A 17,557-nucleotide genomic window follows, 5' to 3' on the forward strand; every position below is an offset into this window, starting at 1 on the left:
GAGGATGTGACCTGTGGCATGTTTCATGGTTTTTGTGTCCCTGTTCGCTGCAGCCCTGACCCTCCTGGGCCATCGCCCCCAGAGTCACTAGCCGATATCAGAGTTTTTATCTCCAGTACCCCAGCAGAGGTGGCTGTTCCTTCCTGATGGCTGCCTTCCCCCCAGGCGCAGGCAAACCCACCCTCTTCCTCCCCATTCCTGCTGTCATCACAGACCCCACAGAAGAAGGGAGGAGGAGGTGGAACCTTGCCCTCAGCCGCCAATTCCTGTCTTAAATTCCTGCTCTTCAGGAACTCTCCTTCCTTAGCTCCTGGAGGAACCACAAAGACAGTATCTATTTTCCTGACTTCCTGGGGGGATTCACAGTGCCGAACTACTAAAGTCTCGCTTGGGCTGGGGTACCAAAATACAGGAGAAACATCATCCTGAGAACGGGCCCAACAAGAATGAACATGGGAAACGTTCTCACTCTGATCCTGATCCCCAGAGAGACGGAGGAACCCCACGAGGCCCTGGGTTCCAGTGGCACTTTTCTGTCACACAGTCTTAAAGTTCCCTGCCTTGTAGGAAAAGAAAAAGAAAGGACGCAAACATCGTCATTGTTCCCATTTTGCAGATGGGTGAGTGGAAACTTATGGCTAAAGATCACAAGGTACTGGCAGCACGTGTATGTGCTGGGAGAGGAGAGAGTCCACATTCCTTGGCACTGAAGGGCCTCTGGCCCTCTGTGGAAACATCAGGAGGCTGTGACCATTGTGTGACCCAGGAAAATTACAGCAGGAGACTCCTCTGAGTCTCTTTCCGGAGCTTCCCCCGGGACACCACCTCCTCTGTCACACCCCTCTCCAAAACTTAGGTGGCTGCCAATGTCACGTGCTAAAGCCGGGACCCAGTCCGGTATTCAAGACATGGCACAGTGTGTCTCCACCTCAGCGACCTGACCTCATTTGACAGTACTCCCCTCTAGCTGTACTCTCCCCAAAGAGAACGTGCAATCTGCATGGATTAAACCTTTACTACACACCAGCCTCTGGAGCTCTGAGCTTTATGTCTATTATTTCATTTCATCTTTACAGTCCCCTGAGGTAGACACAATTTTTTTATTTTTTTGAGATGAAGTCTCACTCTGTTGCCCAGGCTGGATTGCAGTGGTGTGATCACGGCTCCCTGCAACCTGCGTTTCCTGGGTTCAAGTGATTCTCTTGCTCAGGCTTCTGAGTAGCTGGGATTACAGGTGTGTGCCACCATGCCTGGCTAATTTTTGTATTTTTAGTAGAGACAGGGTTTCACCACATTGGCCAGGCTGCTCTTGAACTCCTGATGTCAAGTGATCCACCTGCCTCGGCCTCCCAAAGTGCTGGGATTAGAGACATGAGCCACCACACCCAGCCAGTAGACACTATTATTTTATTTTTATTTATTTAGTTTTTTTTGAGATGGAGTCTCACTCCGTTGCCCAGGCTGGAGTGCAGTGGTGCGATCTTGGATCACTGCAACCTCCATCTCTCAGGTTCAAGAGATTCTCCTGCCTCAGCCTCCCAAGTAGCTGGGACTACAGGCGTGTGCCACCATGCCTGGCTAATTTTTTGTATGTTGTGTTGTATTTTTGTAGAGACAGGGTTTCACCATGTTATCCAGGATGGTCTCGATAGTAGACACTATTATTCTATTATTGTCTTCATTTCACGGATGAGGAAACTGAGGTGTGAAGAGGATAGTCATCTCCTCAAGATGACAGAGCCAGTACATGGCAGAATAAGAGGCCAACCCCTAACTGTTGGACACCAAGTCCTCATTCTCTACCCTGATATTTACAGATGTTTATTGATGTATGTTTATCTGTTTGTTTTGAGACAAGGTCTCAATCCATCACCCAGGCTAGAATGTCATGGTGCAATCACGACTCACTGCAGCCTTGACCTCCTTGGCTCAAAGTGATCCTCCCACTTCAGCCTCCCAAGTAGCTGGAACTACAGGTGCACACCACCATGCCCAGCTAATTAAAAAAAATTTTTTTTTTTTGCGGAAATGGGTTCTCATTATGTTGCTTGGCTGGTCTTGAACTCCTGGGCTCAAGGGATCCTCCCGCCTCAGCCTCCCAAAGTGTTGGGATTACAGGCATGAGCCACCGTGCCCTGCTTGTTTACTGATGTCTGTGCATGCTTGGCTCCGATGTGAATACTATCCCACTATGGAGAGTAAAGGCTGAGAGGCTGGATTCCAGAGCTCAACAGTCTGCTGCCGTGCAGTGCAGCAGCCACAAGGAACATGTGGCTATTTACATTTAAATTAAATAAAATTACAAATTCAGTTCCTCAGCTGCATGAGTCATATTTCAAGTGCTCCACAGCCACAGAGGGCTAGCGCTGCCATTTGGGGCAGTGCAGATATACACTGTTTCCATCATCACTAGAAGCTCTATGGGACAGGGGTGGTGGAGAGGTGGCCTCACTGCACACCTGCTGGCCAGGCCACCTCCTCCTGCGACTCAGTCATCCAGACAGTGTTGCTAGCCAGGACCCCACCAGACCTCATGGAACACACGGTCCTTCATTTCTCAAATCCCCAGATGACAGTGTCCCTTGGCTGGTCCTCTTGGGGGCTGGTGCTGAGCAAGGTGGAGATATAATTCCTCACAAACACCAGTCCAGCTAAAGCCAGGTGTGTGAGGATGCAGGGGGCTGTCGAGGAAGGTAACATTCTAAAGTCACAGAATGTCAGAAGTAGTGGGGCATCAGGAAAATCTGTTCCAACCTTCTAATCTCAGAGATAAGATAAGACAATTATGGTCATACAGGGGTGTGGCCTGGCTCCTGGCCACAGGAAGCTGGTGGAAAAGCTAAAGGGGCACCCAAACAGGCAGAGTCACCCCTGAATCCAGAGCCCATGGGTAGCAGGCTGGAGCCCTGGAATCCCGCTCTGCATGCCCTGTGGCTTTGCAGGAAGGCATATGGGAAATGGGGGATTCTTGAAGGGGGTCCCAGGGCTCCTATTCCTGGAGAGGGGGCAGGGAGAGCTACGGAGAGATTTGTTCTTCAGGCATCTGATGTAGCTGGAGACTGCGGGTACCATGGCCAAAGCTGGCGCAGCCAGGGTGGGACAGGGGCCTCCAAGCAACACAGAAGGGTTAGCGGTTCACCCGGACTTGTTTATGAGCTGTCTTAGATGCACTAAGGCAAGAGATGTCTCATCTCGTCTCTAAGATCTTAGATCTTAAATGCGGAGGGAAGGCAGCTGGGAGTGTGGACGGCAGGCACAAGGGGGAAAAGTGCAAGAGCATTTACAACCAGAAGAGAAGCTGAGGGGACACGATGGCCCATGGACAATGTCAGTGCCCTGGGAGGCTGGTAAGGGGGGTGCTGGGACTGGTGGTGAAGAGATCACTCTTAAGAAAAAGAATGGATTTACTTTCTCCATCAAACCAGCTACCATCTATTTGCTAGTCTTTAAAAATTTTAACTACATGGGTACTTATTTATTTATTTTTTTGAGATAAGTTTTCCCTCTGTCGCCCATGCTGGAGTGCAGTGGCTCCAGAACCGGGCTGGAGTGCATGGCTCACAGCAGCTTCCACCTCCTGGGCTCAAGTGATCTTCTGCTTCAGCCTCCCGAGTAGCTGGGACTACAGGCATGTGCCACCAAGCCCCGGTAATTTTTTTGTAGAGACAGAGTTTTGCTATGTTGCCCAAGCTGGTCCCAAACTCTTGGGCTCAAGTGATCCTCTTGTCTCAGCCTCCCAAAGTGCTGGGATTACAGGTGTGAGCCACTACATACTTATTAAAAAGGCACCACAAATTCCAGTAGATAGGCATCCTAAAAAATCTCTGACCAATATTCCCCAAAACTGTCAAGGTCATCAAAATCAAGGAAAGACTGAGAGACTGTCACAGCCCAGAGGAGCCGAAGGAGACTTGACAACTAAATGAAATGTGGGGTCCTGGATGGGATCCAGAATAGAGAAAGAATCTTAGGGAAAAACTAAGAGAGTCTGCATAAAGCATGGACTTTAACAATACTGCATCAATGCTGATTCATTATAACACATGTACCACACTGATGTAACACGTTAATAATAGGGGAAACTGGGTATGAGGTATCTGGAACTTTCTGTACTGTCATCTCAGCTTTTCTATAAACCTAACACTGTTCTTTAAAAAAAGTCTATTAACATTTTTAAAGGTACTTATTATAAAAACGCATTTTTAAATTTATAATTTAAAAATTACTTGCCAGGTGTGGTGACTCACACCTGTAATCCCAGCACTTGGGAGGACAAGGCAGGAGGATTGCTTGAGTCCAGGAATTTGAAACGGCCTGGGCAACATAGTGAGACCCCATCTCCACACAGACACACACAAAAATTAGCCGGGTGAGGTGGTGCATGCCTGTAGTCCTGGCTACTCGGGAGGCTGAAGTGGGAGGATTGCTTGAGCCCAGGAGGTCGAGGCTGCAGTGAGCTATGGTTCTGTTACTGCACTCTAGTGTAGGCAACAGAGCAAGACAAAGAAAGAAAAATTATTTAAAACACTGAAATATTCAATTTTTAAAATTGAGGAATGCACATCTGACCTCTTTGTATTCATTGTCTCCCCATATGTTTCTTCTCCTGAGTTTCAGTCTGTGTGTTACCCTAACACAGGCCACAAGTTTGTCTCTCCTCGTTTTGGTATTTCCACCCTTAGATTATGAAATTTTCAAGGATGAGGATCTGGTTTCCAACCCAACTTATTTTCTTCTCCTCCTCTTCTCATCCTCCACCATTCTCTTTTTCTTCGGCAATTTGGCGAAAGGAGTTTTCACATAACTGGAATCAGTAATGATAATCCCAGTCCCTTGAATTTGTCTGGGATTCTACAGTGTGCCAAGTGTATTTGCCTGTATAAATCTCACTTTCCTCCACAGCCCTGGGAAAGGAGCCTTATTATTATTCCCATTTCACAGAAGAGAAAACTGAGGCTCAGAGAGGCTGGGTCCAAATAAATGGCTAATGAGTGGTAGAGGGAACAGGACTGGAAACTTCCCCATCTGGCTTGCCTTTCCCATTGGTCTTGCTCCTTCCCCACTCGCTGCTGAACTAGGCTGTGGTGTGGGGAACCCTGTGAGTGTTCTGGGGGTCCATGTGACATCTTGAGGAGGAGGCAGGTTGACCCACCCCTGAAGGGTCCAGGGAACATTTGCTGGGTTACAATGAAATGGGGGTGTGCTGTTTCAACAGCCTTGGCAGCCTTGGGCTCTCCCCCAGGAAGCCAGAGGCCTGCAAGGTGACCTACGCCTCCCTGGCTGGGGTAGCTGCCTTCATCTGTGAGCAGTGAGGCTGTGGGGAAAGCTCAGTGGTGACCCAGTGCAAAGCAAAGCAACAGAGGTAGGAGCAGCTCAGCCTTGGACCAAGTTTTCTGGGTCCTTGGGAGCCATTTCAAGTGGCAAGCACCTGTAAGAATGTGGTTACTACCCCACAATTTCAGAGCCATATTTAGCTGCAGGGTCAGCCAGTGGAGGCTCCATCCGGGTCTCCAGCCCTTCCTCCAGCAGGGCAGATTTTTCTCTGCTGAATCAATTCTTACACAACTACGTTCTGCAATGGAGATGGCTCTTGGTGAGAGCAGCTCTGTAAACATGGTTTAAATGACTTTGGTGAAGCTTGGAATCTGAGCCTTCTGGGAAGGAGGGTGGGTATTTCTGGATTAACCATTGCTGGGCAGCACAGTAAACAGGGCAGGGCGTTGCAAAGTGCACAAGTCTAAGAATGTCACCTGCCCAAGTTCCCTGGGGGAACTGAGTAAGGCTCAGGGTAGAAAGCGCAGGTAGAGAAGATGAATTTTGCTGAGAATGGTTCCTCAGCACAGCACTATGGCAAATTGGAGGGAGCATGGGTTAGGAAGAGTGTAGGATTTAAAATCAGACCAGGGTTCAATCCTTTGGCAATTATTAGCTGTGTGGCTTTACATTTACCCTCCCCTCTCTGTGGCTCAGTTTTTTTTTATCTGTACAGTGAGATGAAAATATTTACTTTAGATATGGAATGAGTACATGACATGCTGTAGTGAAAAAATGCCCCATGAATTGCATATTGTTATGTAGGTGATGGGTGCTGTTATTACTCCTTATGTGTGTAATAAAGAATGATCTTGGCCGGGCACAGTGGCTCACACCTGTAATCCCAGCACTTTGGGAGGCCGAGGTGGGTGGATCACTTGAACTCAGAAGTTCAAGACCAGCCTGCACAACATGGCAAGACCAGGTCTCTACAAAAAATACAAAAATTAGCCAGGTGTGGTGGTGTGTGCCTGTAGTCCCAGGTACTCAGAAGGCTGAGGTAGGAGGATCACTTGAGCCCAGGGGCCAAGGCTGCAGTGAGCCAAGATCCTGCCACTGCACTCCAACCCTGGGGAACAGGGTAAGACCCTGCCAAAAAAAAAAAAAAAAAAAAAAAAAAAAAAAAAAAAAAAAAAAAGAGAGAGAGAGAGAAAGAGAAAGAAAGAGAGAAAAAAAGGATGATCGTGTGGTGCTCTAACCCTCTAGCACAAGGAATGAGGAATAGCTGGTCAGAAACCAGGGAATGGCTTTAGAATAGCTGAATACAACATCTTACAGGGTGTCTGAGGTCACTTCATTCACTCTCCTTCCTTCTCCGCTTTTGGAAGTGATGGAAGTTCCAGGTAATTACTTGCCCAGTCTTCCGACTACCAACAGAGCTGATTCTAGGCTCATATCTCTGGCCATGTTGCAGAGTGTCACTGTCATGGCCTCTGTTCCTGGTGCTTGTGAGGTTGTTGGCATTTGGTGAAGATCAAGGCCCCATCAGCACCGTCTGCCCACATGCCAGAATCAGGGCGAGAATACGGTATACCACATTTCACAGACTGATCTAACTAGAGTCCTCCAAAATGAAAGGCCAAAAGAACAAAATGACCAATACTGCATTACACACACACACACACATACGCACACACACACCCGAGAAATTACAGACTAGGTACTAAGACATTTTTAAAAGGTTTACATTTTCATCTGGTTTATAATTCCCTTGGGAGGGGAATTTCTCCCAGGAATGTTAAACTTTGCTGTCTCCTCTCCAAATGGCCCAGTGGTATTTACACAGGACTTAAATCATGTATTTGTTGCTTGAACTTTGGCCCTTAAGGTGTTGTTAAACTTTGAAGCAGTTGTTAGGCAGTTGCTGTGTTTCTTTCTGGATTGTCTCTCTCTCTCTTTTTTTCTTTTTTTTTGAGATGGAGTCTCACTCTATCGCCCAGGCTGGAGTGCAGTGGTGCGATCTCCACTCACTGCAACCTCTGCCTCCTGGGTTCAAGCAATTCTCCTGCCTCAGTCTCCTGAGTAGCTGGGATTACAGGCACCCAGCACCACGTCCAGCTAATTTTTTTTTGTATTTTTAGTAGACACAGGGTTTCACCATGTTGGCCAGGCTGGTCTCCAACTCCTGACTCAGGTGATCCACCTGCCTCAGTCTCCCCGAGTGTTGGGATTACAGACGTGAGCCACTGTGCCCGGCTGTTTCTGGATTCTGTAAAGCCCCCAGGGTTGGTCAAAGTTTCCATCAATTCCATTTTCTCTAATGAATACATTTTCCTGGAGGATCAACCTTGGGTTCCCAAGGACCTCTATCTTCTGTCTTTTGTGGGGCGAGAAGAAAAGAAATGAAAAGAGTATTTTCTGCAGGTAAGAATGTGCTCTGGCATCTCAGGAATCTGTAGAGCCTGAGCTCAGACAAGCTTTCCCACTCAGGTCACGTTCTCCCTCACAGTCTGTCTGTCCTAATGATTCACACAGATGCCCTGACATCCCTCAGGGCTAGAAAATTTTCCAGGTCCCCTCTTAGGGAGTATAGCTCAGGATTTAAACATACCCTGGGGTCAGGGGTACCAGCCCCCACTTCAGTTGTAGGAGGACCTCTGCATCCTCATCTATGAAATGAGAATAATCACGGTGATTTAGAGATAAATATTAGCTGTTATCAGCTGGTATTAGGGGTATAGGAATAACAAAACCTCTGCTAGGTGGGTGAGAACAGGAGGTACAACTCTAGTTGATTGATTTTGTTACTGATGAACTTGCCTGGGGAGCCAGCCAGCGGACGCTGATGGCAGAAAATAGATTTTTGGTTTATCAGAGCAAAATAATCTCCTCCAGTAATTATAGGCCCGCATTTATTATGAGTAAAAGAACATTGAGGGTGGATTCTATGAGAATCTTAGATAATAGCCCCAGGCCCCATTGCTGGGACTTCCTAGGAGCTTTGGGAGTTTTCATACTAAAGGTAGAGAACCCTGTGGGTTCAAACCCTCAACAAGGACTATCTCCAGAAACAAATCTGAACTTGGCTCCAGAAAGCAAGGTTTCGGACAATTAAGCTACTTTGGTTAATTTTTACTTAAATGATCATTACAGCTGTGATACCACAGTGAGCTGGTCTTGCAAACACCGAAATGCCCTGGTACTTTAACTTCCTTCAGCAGTGAGCATTAGAGTTTCCTCTTCCCTCACACTGAGTCACCTTCCCCGGTCCCTGAACCTCAGAGAACTGATGTCTCAGTGCTGTCATTGGCCTGGGCGAGTCCTCTCACCTGGTCCTCTGCCCAGAGCCTATTTCATGAACCACTGGTAATACTGGCTCCAGGAGGTGCATACCAAGGGGTGGCTGACATCCAGAAGCCCCCTGGTCCTCCCAGTGGCAGCATCTCTGTAACCTCAGCAACTAGCCCTGTGCAGGGGACACAGGAGGCCTCATTTGTGTGCCCCAGCATGGGGCTGAAGGTAGAAATATTGCCCCCTGGGGCCAAGAAATTCCATGGAGCTTCTGCAAATAGAAATTGCCAAGCTGCTCGGGAAGGGAGAGAAGCCACAGATTGTCCCTCATCTCTTCCACCCACAGCCTTACAGACAGGACCCCCCAGCTTGCTCTGAATCCATCACTTACCCAGGGCTCCTTGGCAGATGTCTGTGCGGGTGGCTCCTCCAATGATAAATTGGGGGTCAGCGCAGATCTCCTGGGAACAAGACCCACAAAGTGCTGTTAGCCCCCCAGGCAGGTGTTTCTGCAGCTAGGATGCCTCCATTCTCAGTGGATCTTCTAACCCCTTCTCCCCTCTGGGGAAAGTGTGTCATCACAGTCAGAGCTCTGTGTCATGAGGTCCTTCTGAGCCCTGCTTCCTGGGCCCTGATGGGTGGATGGGCGGTCCTGTCTGAGAAGGGCAGGCATTTGGACCCTACACACTTTGGAATGCCTAGAGCTGTTTCCCAGGGGCCACAGCAGCAAGTCCAGCCTCTTCTGCCAGACGTTGAGAACGTCACACTCCAGAGCCACCCTAGCCACTGGGCTAGCACCCTCTCTCCTCTGTTACTGCATGCAAGTTGTTTTGCTTGCATGAAATTCCTTCCTTTCCCAGTCTCTTCCCTCCTTTTCCATATTGCATCATACACTGAGGCTCACTGTCACCTCCTCTGTGAAGTCCTCCTTCCTGGTCCTTCCTAGTCCAATCTTCACTCATCCCTTCAAGTCTGAGTCCCAGAGTCTCTGGACTCTGCAATTTACTACTTAGGTACTACTCTGTCTTCCTAACACATGCCCTTTTGAGGGCAGGGGGGATCTAACCCTTTTGAATTATTCCATGGGGTCATGAAACTTAGAGCATCTATATATTCTGTACCTGCTGACATCAGAGACTGCGCTCAAAGCTTTATTGCATGGAATGGATATTATCCCCCTTTTACAGACGAGGAAACAGCTCAAAAGGGTGAAGTGACGTGTCCAAAGTTAACACAGTTCACAGATAATAGACAGCACTGGCATTGGAACTTACTGATCAAATGCGCCAACTCTTTCTGCTCCTGCCCTGCCTCTAATTGATTTAGTACCAAGTGTCCAAGGGTGTTAAAATCTCCGGGGCCGTTGTCATGAGCAGGCTGATGGAAGCCAATCTTGAACACTTCTTAGCCCTTTCAGTAGCCCTCCAAGTGTGTTTCGATTCTGAACAGCCCCACCCAAAAGCCACAGAGGAAGTTGGGGCACAAACTTGGGCCTCTCTGGGCTCAGGCAACCTTGCCTTGAATGAGTTGCTCCTGCGTCTCATGTCCACTTGGGCTGCACACGCCTGCCTCCACCCAACGGCGCTCGGCATGCCCACTCTGTCAAGCAGAAGTTTGCCTATGTGAGACTTGGATCTAGCCCCTGATCATCCTGGCTCAGATTGTGGGAGCTCTTCCGGAAGCACCGTCTGCCGCAGAGGACATTCCCTTCATGCCTCTGCCTTGTTGCTCTCTGCTCCTATTGGTTTTGGGGATGGCAGAGAGAATCAGAATGCTCTTTTGCTGAGGCAAAGGAAGCCAGCTTGGCCCAAGGCCTGTCAGCGAGCTCTTATCCAGCTGATGGAATAGATTGGGCTTGGTGCTGGGAGCCTGTTTATTATAAAGAATCACAGTGATAATCCTGAGTGTGCCAGGCACTTACCCCAGCAGGGTTTTTCCATTATACTTCAGAAACTTTCGAATGCCGTTAGCAGACTCTAGAGAAGTCAGAGTTCAGAGTGGTGCTGAGCGATGCTTCAGAAAACTGAAACTTGCGCACAGCATGTAGGGCATCGAATCAAATATGGGACTTACCAGTCAGTGAAAAGGGGTTGAGGGTTTGGGCTTTGCTGCATTATTCTGATAACCTGGGTTTAAATCCGGGCTCTGCCACTTATTGTATAGGTCCTAGGACCCTGGAAAGTCACCTAATCTTTTGAAGCCTCAGTTTTTTCACCTGCAAAATGGGAACAATGAAAATACCCAACTCAGAGGATTGTTCTGAGTGTTAAATGAGATAATGATGTAAACATGCCCTGGCAAGCACTCCATAAATGTGATCTATTATTACTACTGTTGAAGAAGTTGATGATAACAGTCACTGAACTTGGAGACAGGACATATGGGTTTGAGGCTGAGTTTGGCCAGCTGAAGATAAGCAAGTGAGAAACCTCTCAGAGGTTTGATTTTCTTGGGGGAAACATAGGGGCTCACAATATCTGCCCTTGCTCCTAACGGACTGGTTGCTGGGAGGATCCGATGTGCCACCCGGATCACGCCTGCTTTCTCCTCACTGTGCCCCTGCATGGCCCTTGGACCCCACTGGACTTACTGCTTTAATCCCCCTTCCAGGTGCTGGAGCCACTCTTGCCAGTGTTGTGAAATCCTCTCTCCGAGGAAGAGCAGCTCCTCCTGCTGCAAGGCTAACCTGCTCCCCTCTCCTGCCCACAACCCGTATTCTCACTTCCTCAGGGACCCTGTTTCATTGCCCCTCCCTGCCTTTATCTTTAATCCCTTCCTCCTCGTGATTCAACATGTGACACATTCAAGTTGTTCTCATATGAAAAAAAAAAACCGGCTCTCAAAATCCAGGTCCTGCTCTACCTATCAGTTCTCCTCTCTTCCCAGGGGCCCTTCTTAAATGAGTTGATCACGTTCTTCATTTCCAGTTCCTTTACTCTGGAGTCTATAACAATCTGGCTTCTACCCTCACCTTTCCATTGAAATTGCTCTGCTAAACTCACCAATGACCTGCTAGTGTTCAAATCCAGTGGAAACAATTGTGCTCTCCTTGCCTGACCTCAGCAGCATTTGAGAAGGTAGGATAGAGGCAGACAACGCAGCCATAAAGGGTGGGCTCAACATGCACAGACTACACACAGTCCTGGATCTATGGCCTATATCCACTTGACTCTGAGCAAGGATTTAACCTTCCCAAGCCTCAATTTCTTCAACTGGCAAATGGGGATCGTAATAGTCACACTCTTCCTTGGTAGTGCAGTGCACAGCCCGCCTGCCCTAAGCAGTGGCCCTAGATCATCTCTAGACCTCTATATCCTCATCTGGAAGTCCCACAGGCATTTCCAACTGTTGGGGGACCTGTCTCTGTCACCTCACTAGCCTTAGAAGTAAGTCTTCAGAAGCAGAAACCATATGCATTGTGCCTAGCATATAGGAGGTATTCGAGAAATGCTTATTGAATGAACGAAAGAATAAGTGAATGAGTGTGAACTCACTGTGTAAACTGTAAAGTGCCATGCAAATGTAAAGTGAACACATTCTCTTGGTTTGCGTTTCATTTTTTTTTTTTTTTTTTTTTTTTACTTTTTTATAGAGACAAGTCTTACTGTGTTGCCCGGGCTGGTCTTGAACTCCTGGCTCAAGCGATCCTCCCACCTTGGCCTCCCATAGTGCTGGGATTACAGGCGTGAGGCACCACGTCAGGTCAGTTTACCACTTTCACAACCATAATTTCATCTGAGGCTCATTACAATCCTGTATCCATTCATTCTACAGTCACTTCTTTTGTGTTCACTAGTGTATCTCCTGAGCTCTCAGGACAGTGCCTGGCATGTAATAGGTGCTCCATCAATGTTGTTGAATGAATGAGTGAATGAATGAATGGATGAATACTGTGAAAGGCATGGCTATGTGCTAGGCACTGGGGATATACTGGTAAATAACATACACATGATTCCTGCAGTTCAGTAGGAAGAACAAATACATGTGATTATATTTCTAAACTGTGACAATGCTATGAAGGAAATGAGTGGGGTGAGAGTTAGAGAATAACAAGGTGGGGAGGTGGCTGCTAAGAAGGGTCAGAAAATACCTGTTTGAGGAGGGAACATGTGACTAAGTTGGAAAGAATGAGAGTGAGCCACACTCCAGGTAAGAGCATGCCTTGCTGGTGAGAAGGCCTCGTGCAGGCAAGAACTGGCTCTTTGAGAGACTGAAAGGAGGCCAGGATGGCAGGGTCTGGAGGGCCACGAAAGAGAGAAAATATCTAGGCAGGGTGTGTTATTTTAGATGAAGACACGGAGGCACAGAGAGTTTAAACCGCTTCCTCAAGGTCACCCAGCAGGTTAGCAAGAAGGTGAATCCAAGTGCTCTGAGTCTGGGCTAGGGTGCTTCCTGCAGCCCTCGCTACCTATGAGCTGGATTTAGGGAAACAGAAGGTGACCTGGGAGGCTGCCGGGTGTGGAAGCAGAGCTGGAAGGCTTGTTCTCATAACAGGAATCTAGAAGTTGGACTTCAGGCAGGCTTCCCTAGGCGTGGTAGGGGAAGCCTGGGGAAGTCCCAAAGGAGGCGGTTCCCCAAGAAACGGAATGGACAAGTAGATTGGGGAGGGCAAGTTGTCCCAGGGCCGGGAGGTCAGAGACCCTGGGGGACGGGATAATGGGGTCTGGAGGGCTCCCGGAGCTTTCCCCAGTGAGGATTCCCACCAGGCAAACCATGAGACACCTCCGTGTCCTGGGTTAATTACCATTGTCGATGTTATGGGGAGGTATCGCTGGCTCCCCTTTGGAAAAATAAATGTAACCCCAGGGCTGCATGAGACTATCCTTAGTCACAAAATGACCAGGCTCTGGCCTGTCCCCCTCCACGAACAGACAGAACCCCAGTTGGAGACGGACTTTGTCTGGTGGATGTTGCCTCTCCCTTCTCTGCAGACCTGATTCCCCTCCTCTTCCAGGTCCCCGCTACAGTTCAATTACAAGTTTCACCCCGGCCTCCTGTGTCACCCTGAGTTTTTGTGAAGTCCTAAATTGGCCTGCTAGTGGGATTTGAGTGCAGTGATTCGCCCCGACCCGCCCAGGAAAGAGTGGTGGGTGGAAGAGAGGGCAGGCCCCGGGAGTTCCCCCACGCTCGAAAGGAGTCCCAGACTCCGGCGGCGTGTAGGTGTCGCAGGCCTGCGGGGTCCTGGCTTGCGGCTTCCCCACTGCAGCACCCGGGCTGCCCCGCGCCCCAGCGCGCCGCGGGCCAGCTGCACCCCTCCCTGCCCGGCACCCCGCCCTGCCCGCGTCCTGCCGCGCACTTCCTACCGTGGGTCGCTTCCACTCGATGCCCCGGGTTTTGCTGGAGTAGGGCCCCAACTCCTTGAAGCCCAGGGCCGAGGGGATGGCTGGGAAGGAGGGGTCCTGGAAGAGCGTCCCGGCCTCCAGGCACTCGTTCCGCAGCGCCTCATAGTCCTGGTTGAGGTACTTGATGGCCCTCTCGTGGGAGCCCAGCCCCTCGGCCGCCTCCCGGTCCTTCACCAGCTTGGCCGCGATGCCCGCCATGCTGCGGCCCCGGCGGCCGTGCTGCTCACAGAAAGGTCGGGGCGACTTCGCGCTGCGCTCGGCTGGGGCGCGGCCAGGGCCCGGCGCGCTGCTGCGGACACTGCGGGCGCAGCCACTGCGAGCGATGATTCACCGGAGGGAAGCGGCCCGGCCCGCGGGGTGTGGCCTCAGCCGCTCCCGGCCTGATGGGCTCCCGGCCCGGGACCAGGCCAGCCTGCGGCCTGCGGAGCGCCGGGACCGCCGCGACCCGGGGCCGGTGCTGCCATCTGCGGACAGCTCCCGGGATGGCGCGGCCTGGCGCCGGGAAGGCTCGCGAATCGCGGTCCAGAGTTGGGGCTCCCACCGGAACCCGAGGCCACCTTTACACTCAATGGGGAGGAAGGCTGGGCGACACCGGAGGCTAGGGTAGTTGTGGCCGTCCAGAAAACACCCGGGGAGTTAGCAGAGGATCAGGTAGTGAAGTTGAGGAAACTAAATCAGCTGCCCTGAACCTTGTGCCAAACACCGTCTTAACGGCTCTGCATACATCATCTCATTCAATCCTCCCAGCAACTCTGAAGAAGGCATTGATATTGTTCCCATCTTACAGATGAGAAAACTGAGCCTCAGAGAGGCTAAATGACTTCCCAATGTGGCACAACGGTCACAGGCAGAACAGGGACTCTAAGCCACGGAGGCCTGTTGCAATCACGATGCTGCAGTTACTACTGCTCAGCTGTTTATTTGATTACAGATAGGGTTGTCAGATTTGGCCAGTAAGGCTGGGCGCGGTGGCTCACGCCTGTAATCCCAACACTCTGGGAGGCTGGAGGCAGGTGGATCACCTGAGGTCAGGAGTTCGAGACCAGCCTGGCCAACATGATGAAACCCCGTCTCTACTAAAAATACGTTGTGGCAGGTGCCTGTGACCCCAGTTACTTGGGAGGCTGAGACAGGAGAATTGCTTGAACCCAGGAGGCAGAAGTTGCAGTGAGACGAGATCGCGCCACTACACTCCAGCCTGGGTGACAAAGCAAAACACCATATCAAAAATAAAATAATATAATATAAAATAAAAAGATTTGGCCAATAAAACAACAGCCCTCCCAAATGTTTAATTTGAATTTCAGATAAACAACAGATACTTTTAAAGTATATGTAGGCCCCAAATATTGCATGGGTATACATACTTATACTAAAAGAAAATATGATTCATTGTTTATCTGAAACTCATATTTAACTGGTAGGATGAGTTGGGTTACTGTTGGAGAGGGCTTAGAATAGTGCCTGTGTTGGCTACTGTGACCACTCTGTTGTGGAGTCAGGGTGTGATTCTCAGCTCACACACAGAGACATGGGTGCGTGCCAAGAAATGCAGATGGGAAGAAATTACCTCTTCTCCTTTTCTACAGTAGTAGGAAGGAATTTGGGTTTCACTGGAAAATTGTGCATGGTGTACAGCAGTGGTTCTCCACTGGGGCAGTTGTGTCCCATATCCCACCCCAGGAAACATTTGGGAATGTCTGGAGATAGTTTTTATTGTCACAGCTAGGAGATGAGGTGCTACTGGCCTTTACTAAGTAGAAGTTAGGGATGCTGCTAAGCATCTTACAATGTCCGGGATAACTCTTGTGAACCCAGAAAACCTGAAACAGGTCTCAGTTAATTTAGAAAGTTAATTTTGCCATGGTTGAAGACGCACACCTGTGACACAGGAAGCCCTGAGGACACGTGCCCAAGGTGGTTGGGGTGCAGCTTGGATTTATACATGTTAGGGAGGCAAGAATCATCAAGTAAGTACATTTAAGAAATACATTGGTTTGGTTCAGAATGGCAGGACAACTCAAAGTGAGGTGGCGGGGGGTGGGGGCGTGGGTGGGGGCAGTGGGAGTGGCTTCCAGGATATAGGTAAATATTTTAACATTTTCTGGTTGACAATTGGTTAAGTTTGCCTAAAGGCCTGGGATCAATAGAAAGGAATGTTTGGGTTGCAATAAGAGGTTGTGGAGACAAAAGTTTTATCACATAGATGAAACTTTTAACTAGCAGGCTTCAGAGTGAACAGGCTGTAAAATGTTTCTTATCAGACCTAAAGCCTGCATTGATGTTCACACCGGAGAGGTATAATGAGGCATGTCTAACCTCCCCTTTCCTTCATGGCCTGAAAATTTCAGGTTAAAATTTTAAGAGCCCTGACTAAGGGGGAACCATCCATTTAGATGGTTGGGGGTGGAGGGGTGCAGTGGGGGCTTAGAATTTTATTTTTGGTTTACATTCTGCACCCAAAAGATGATCTAGTCCAAGACATCAGTCATGCAGAGGCTGAGAGCCTGGTTTAGAGCATCTCCTTCCAGAAGATCTGGCTCTAGCCTTTCGTTGTTTTTTTTTTTTTTTGAGATGTAGTCTCCCCCTGTCAGCCAGGCTGGAGTGCAGTGACATGATCTCAACGATCTCAGCGAACTGCAACCTCTGCCTCCCAGGTTCCAGTGATTCTCCTGCCTCAGCCTCTCAAGTAGCTGGGATTACAGGTGTACACCACCACACCTGGCTAATTTTTTATATTTTTTGTAGAGATGGGGTTTCACCATGTTGGCCAGGCTGGTCTCGAATTACTGACCTCAGGTGATCCCCTTGCCTCTGCCTCCCAAAGTGCTGAGATTACAGGTGTGAGCCGCCACACAGGCCCCTTTCATTGTTTTTGAGTTATTTTGTAACTCTAAGTTGTAGATAACTGTAGCAATGTACAGTTATCTAAGTAACTCTAAGTAAGTTATCTAAGTTGTAGATAACTGTAGCAAAATAATTTTTCCTATGGATATGCAAATGCATTCTGTCCAGTAGAGGCCTACATTCCCCCTGTAGAGAGACTAGCTTTTTGTCTAGTTGCATATTCAATTTCAATACTCTTTATGTCATGTAAATTGTGCTGCTTTGGCTTCTCCTTTGAACCAGTTATAACATCCACCAGATTGCCTCATTTAATCAAGCTAAATGGACTCTTTTATATGTATTTTTTGAGACGGAGTTTCACTGTTGTTGCCCAGGCTGGAGTGCAATGATGCAATCTTGGCTCACCACAACCTCTGCCTCCCAGGTTCAAGCGATTCTCCTGCCTCAGCCTCCCGAGTAGCTGGGATTACAGGTGCCCGCCACCATGCCTGGCCAATTTTGTATTTTTAGTAGAGACAGGGTTTCTCCATGTTGGTCAGGCTGGCCTCAAACTCCTGATCTCAGGTGATCCGTCCACCTCTGCTTCCCAAAGTGCTAGGATTACAGGTGTGAGCCACTGCACTCCACTGAAATGGAATCTTTAAAATGTGTTTATTTTATACTAATATGAGAGCCGTGATTTTACCTTTTCTTAAAACAAGTATTTCTGTCACTATTATTCCTCTGCCCCATCTATTCTTGTCTCTGACCATGTGTCCATAGTCACCCATTACTTACCCGCTTTGCTTGACAAAACTTTGGTCAGACTTCTCTCTTTCCTACAG

At 49.0% G+C, this 17,557-nt stretch overlaps 3 protein-coding genes across 3 annotated transcripts in view; all 3 read right to left on the minus strand.

Moving 5' to 3' along the window:
• The window catches only part of CAPN2 (calpain 2), a 60,515-nt gene extending 46,303 nt beyond the window's left edge, over nucleotides 1-14,212 (minus strand). Inside the window, exons 1-2 of the mRNA XM_050760938.1 lie at nucleotides 13,848-14,212; nucleotides 8,936-9,005 (exon numbers count right to left, since the gene is read on the minus strand). Of these exons, the coding sequence (XP_050616895.1) occupies nucleotides 8,936-9,005; nucleotides 13,848-14,084 (307 nt within the window). The 5' untranslated portion in view covers nucleotides 14,085-14,212. The remainder of the gene's footprint in view (nucleotides 1-8,935; nucleotides 9,006-13,847) is intronic.
• Nucleotides 1-17,557, minus strand: part of CNIH4 (cornichon family AMPA receptor auxiliary protein 4) — a 728,363-nt gene that overhangs the window by 497,672 nt on the left and 213,134 nt on the right. The window lies entirely within an intron of this gene.
• The window catches only part of DEGS1 (delta 4-desaturase, sphingolipid 1), a 347,277-nt gene that overhangs the window by 303,386 nt on the left and 26,334 nt on the right, over nucleotides 1-17,557 (minus strand). The gene's annotated exons all lie outside the window — the stretch shown is intronic.

Source organism: Macaca thibetana, chromosome 1, assembly GCF_024542745.1.
Source record: "Macaca thibetana thibetana isolate TM-01 chromosome 1, ASM2454274v1, whole genome shotgun sequence".
Lineage (NCBI taxonomy): Eukaryota > Metazoa > Chordata > Mammalia > Primates > Cercopithecidae > Macaca > Macaca thibetana.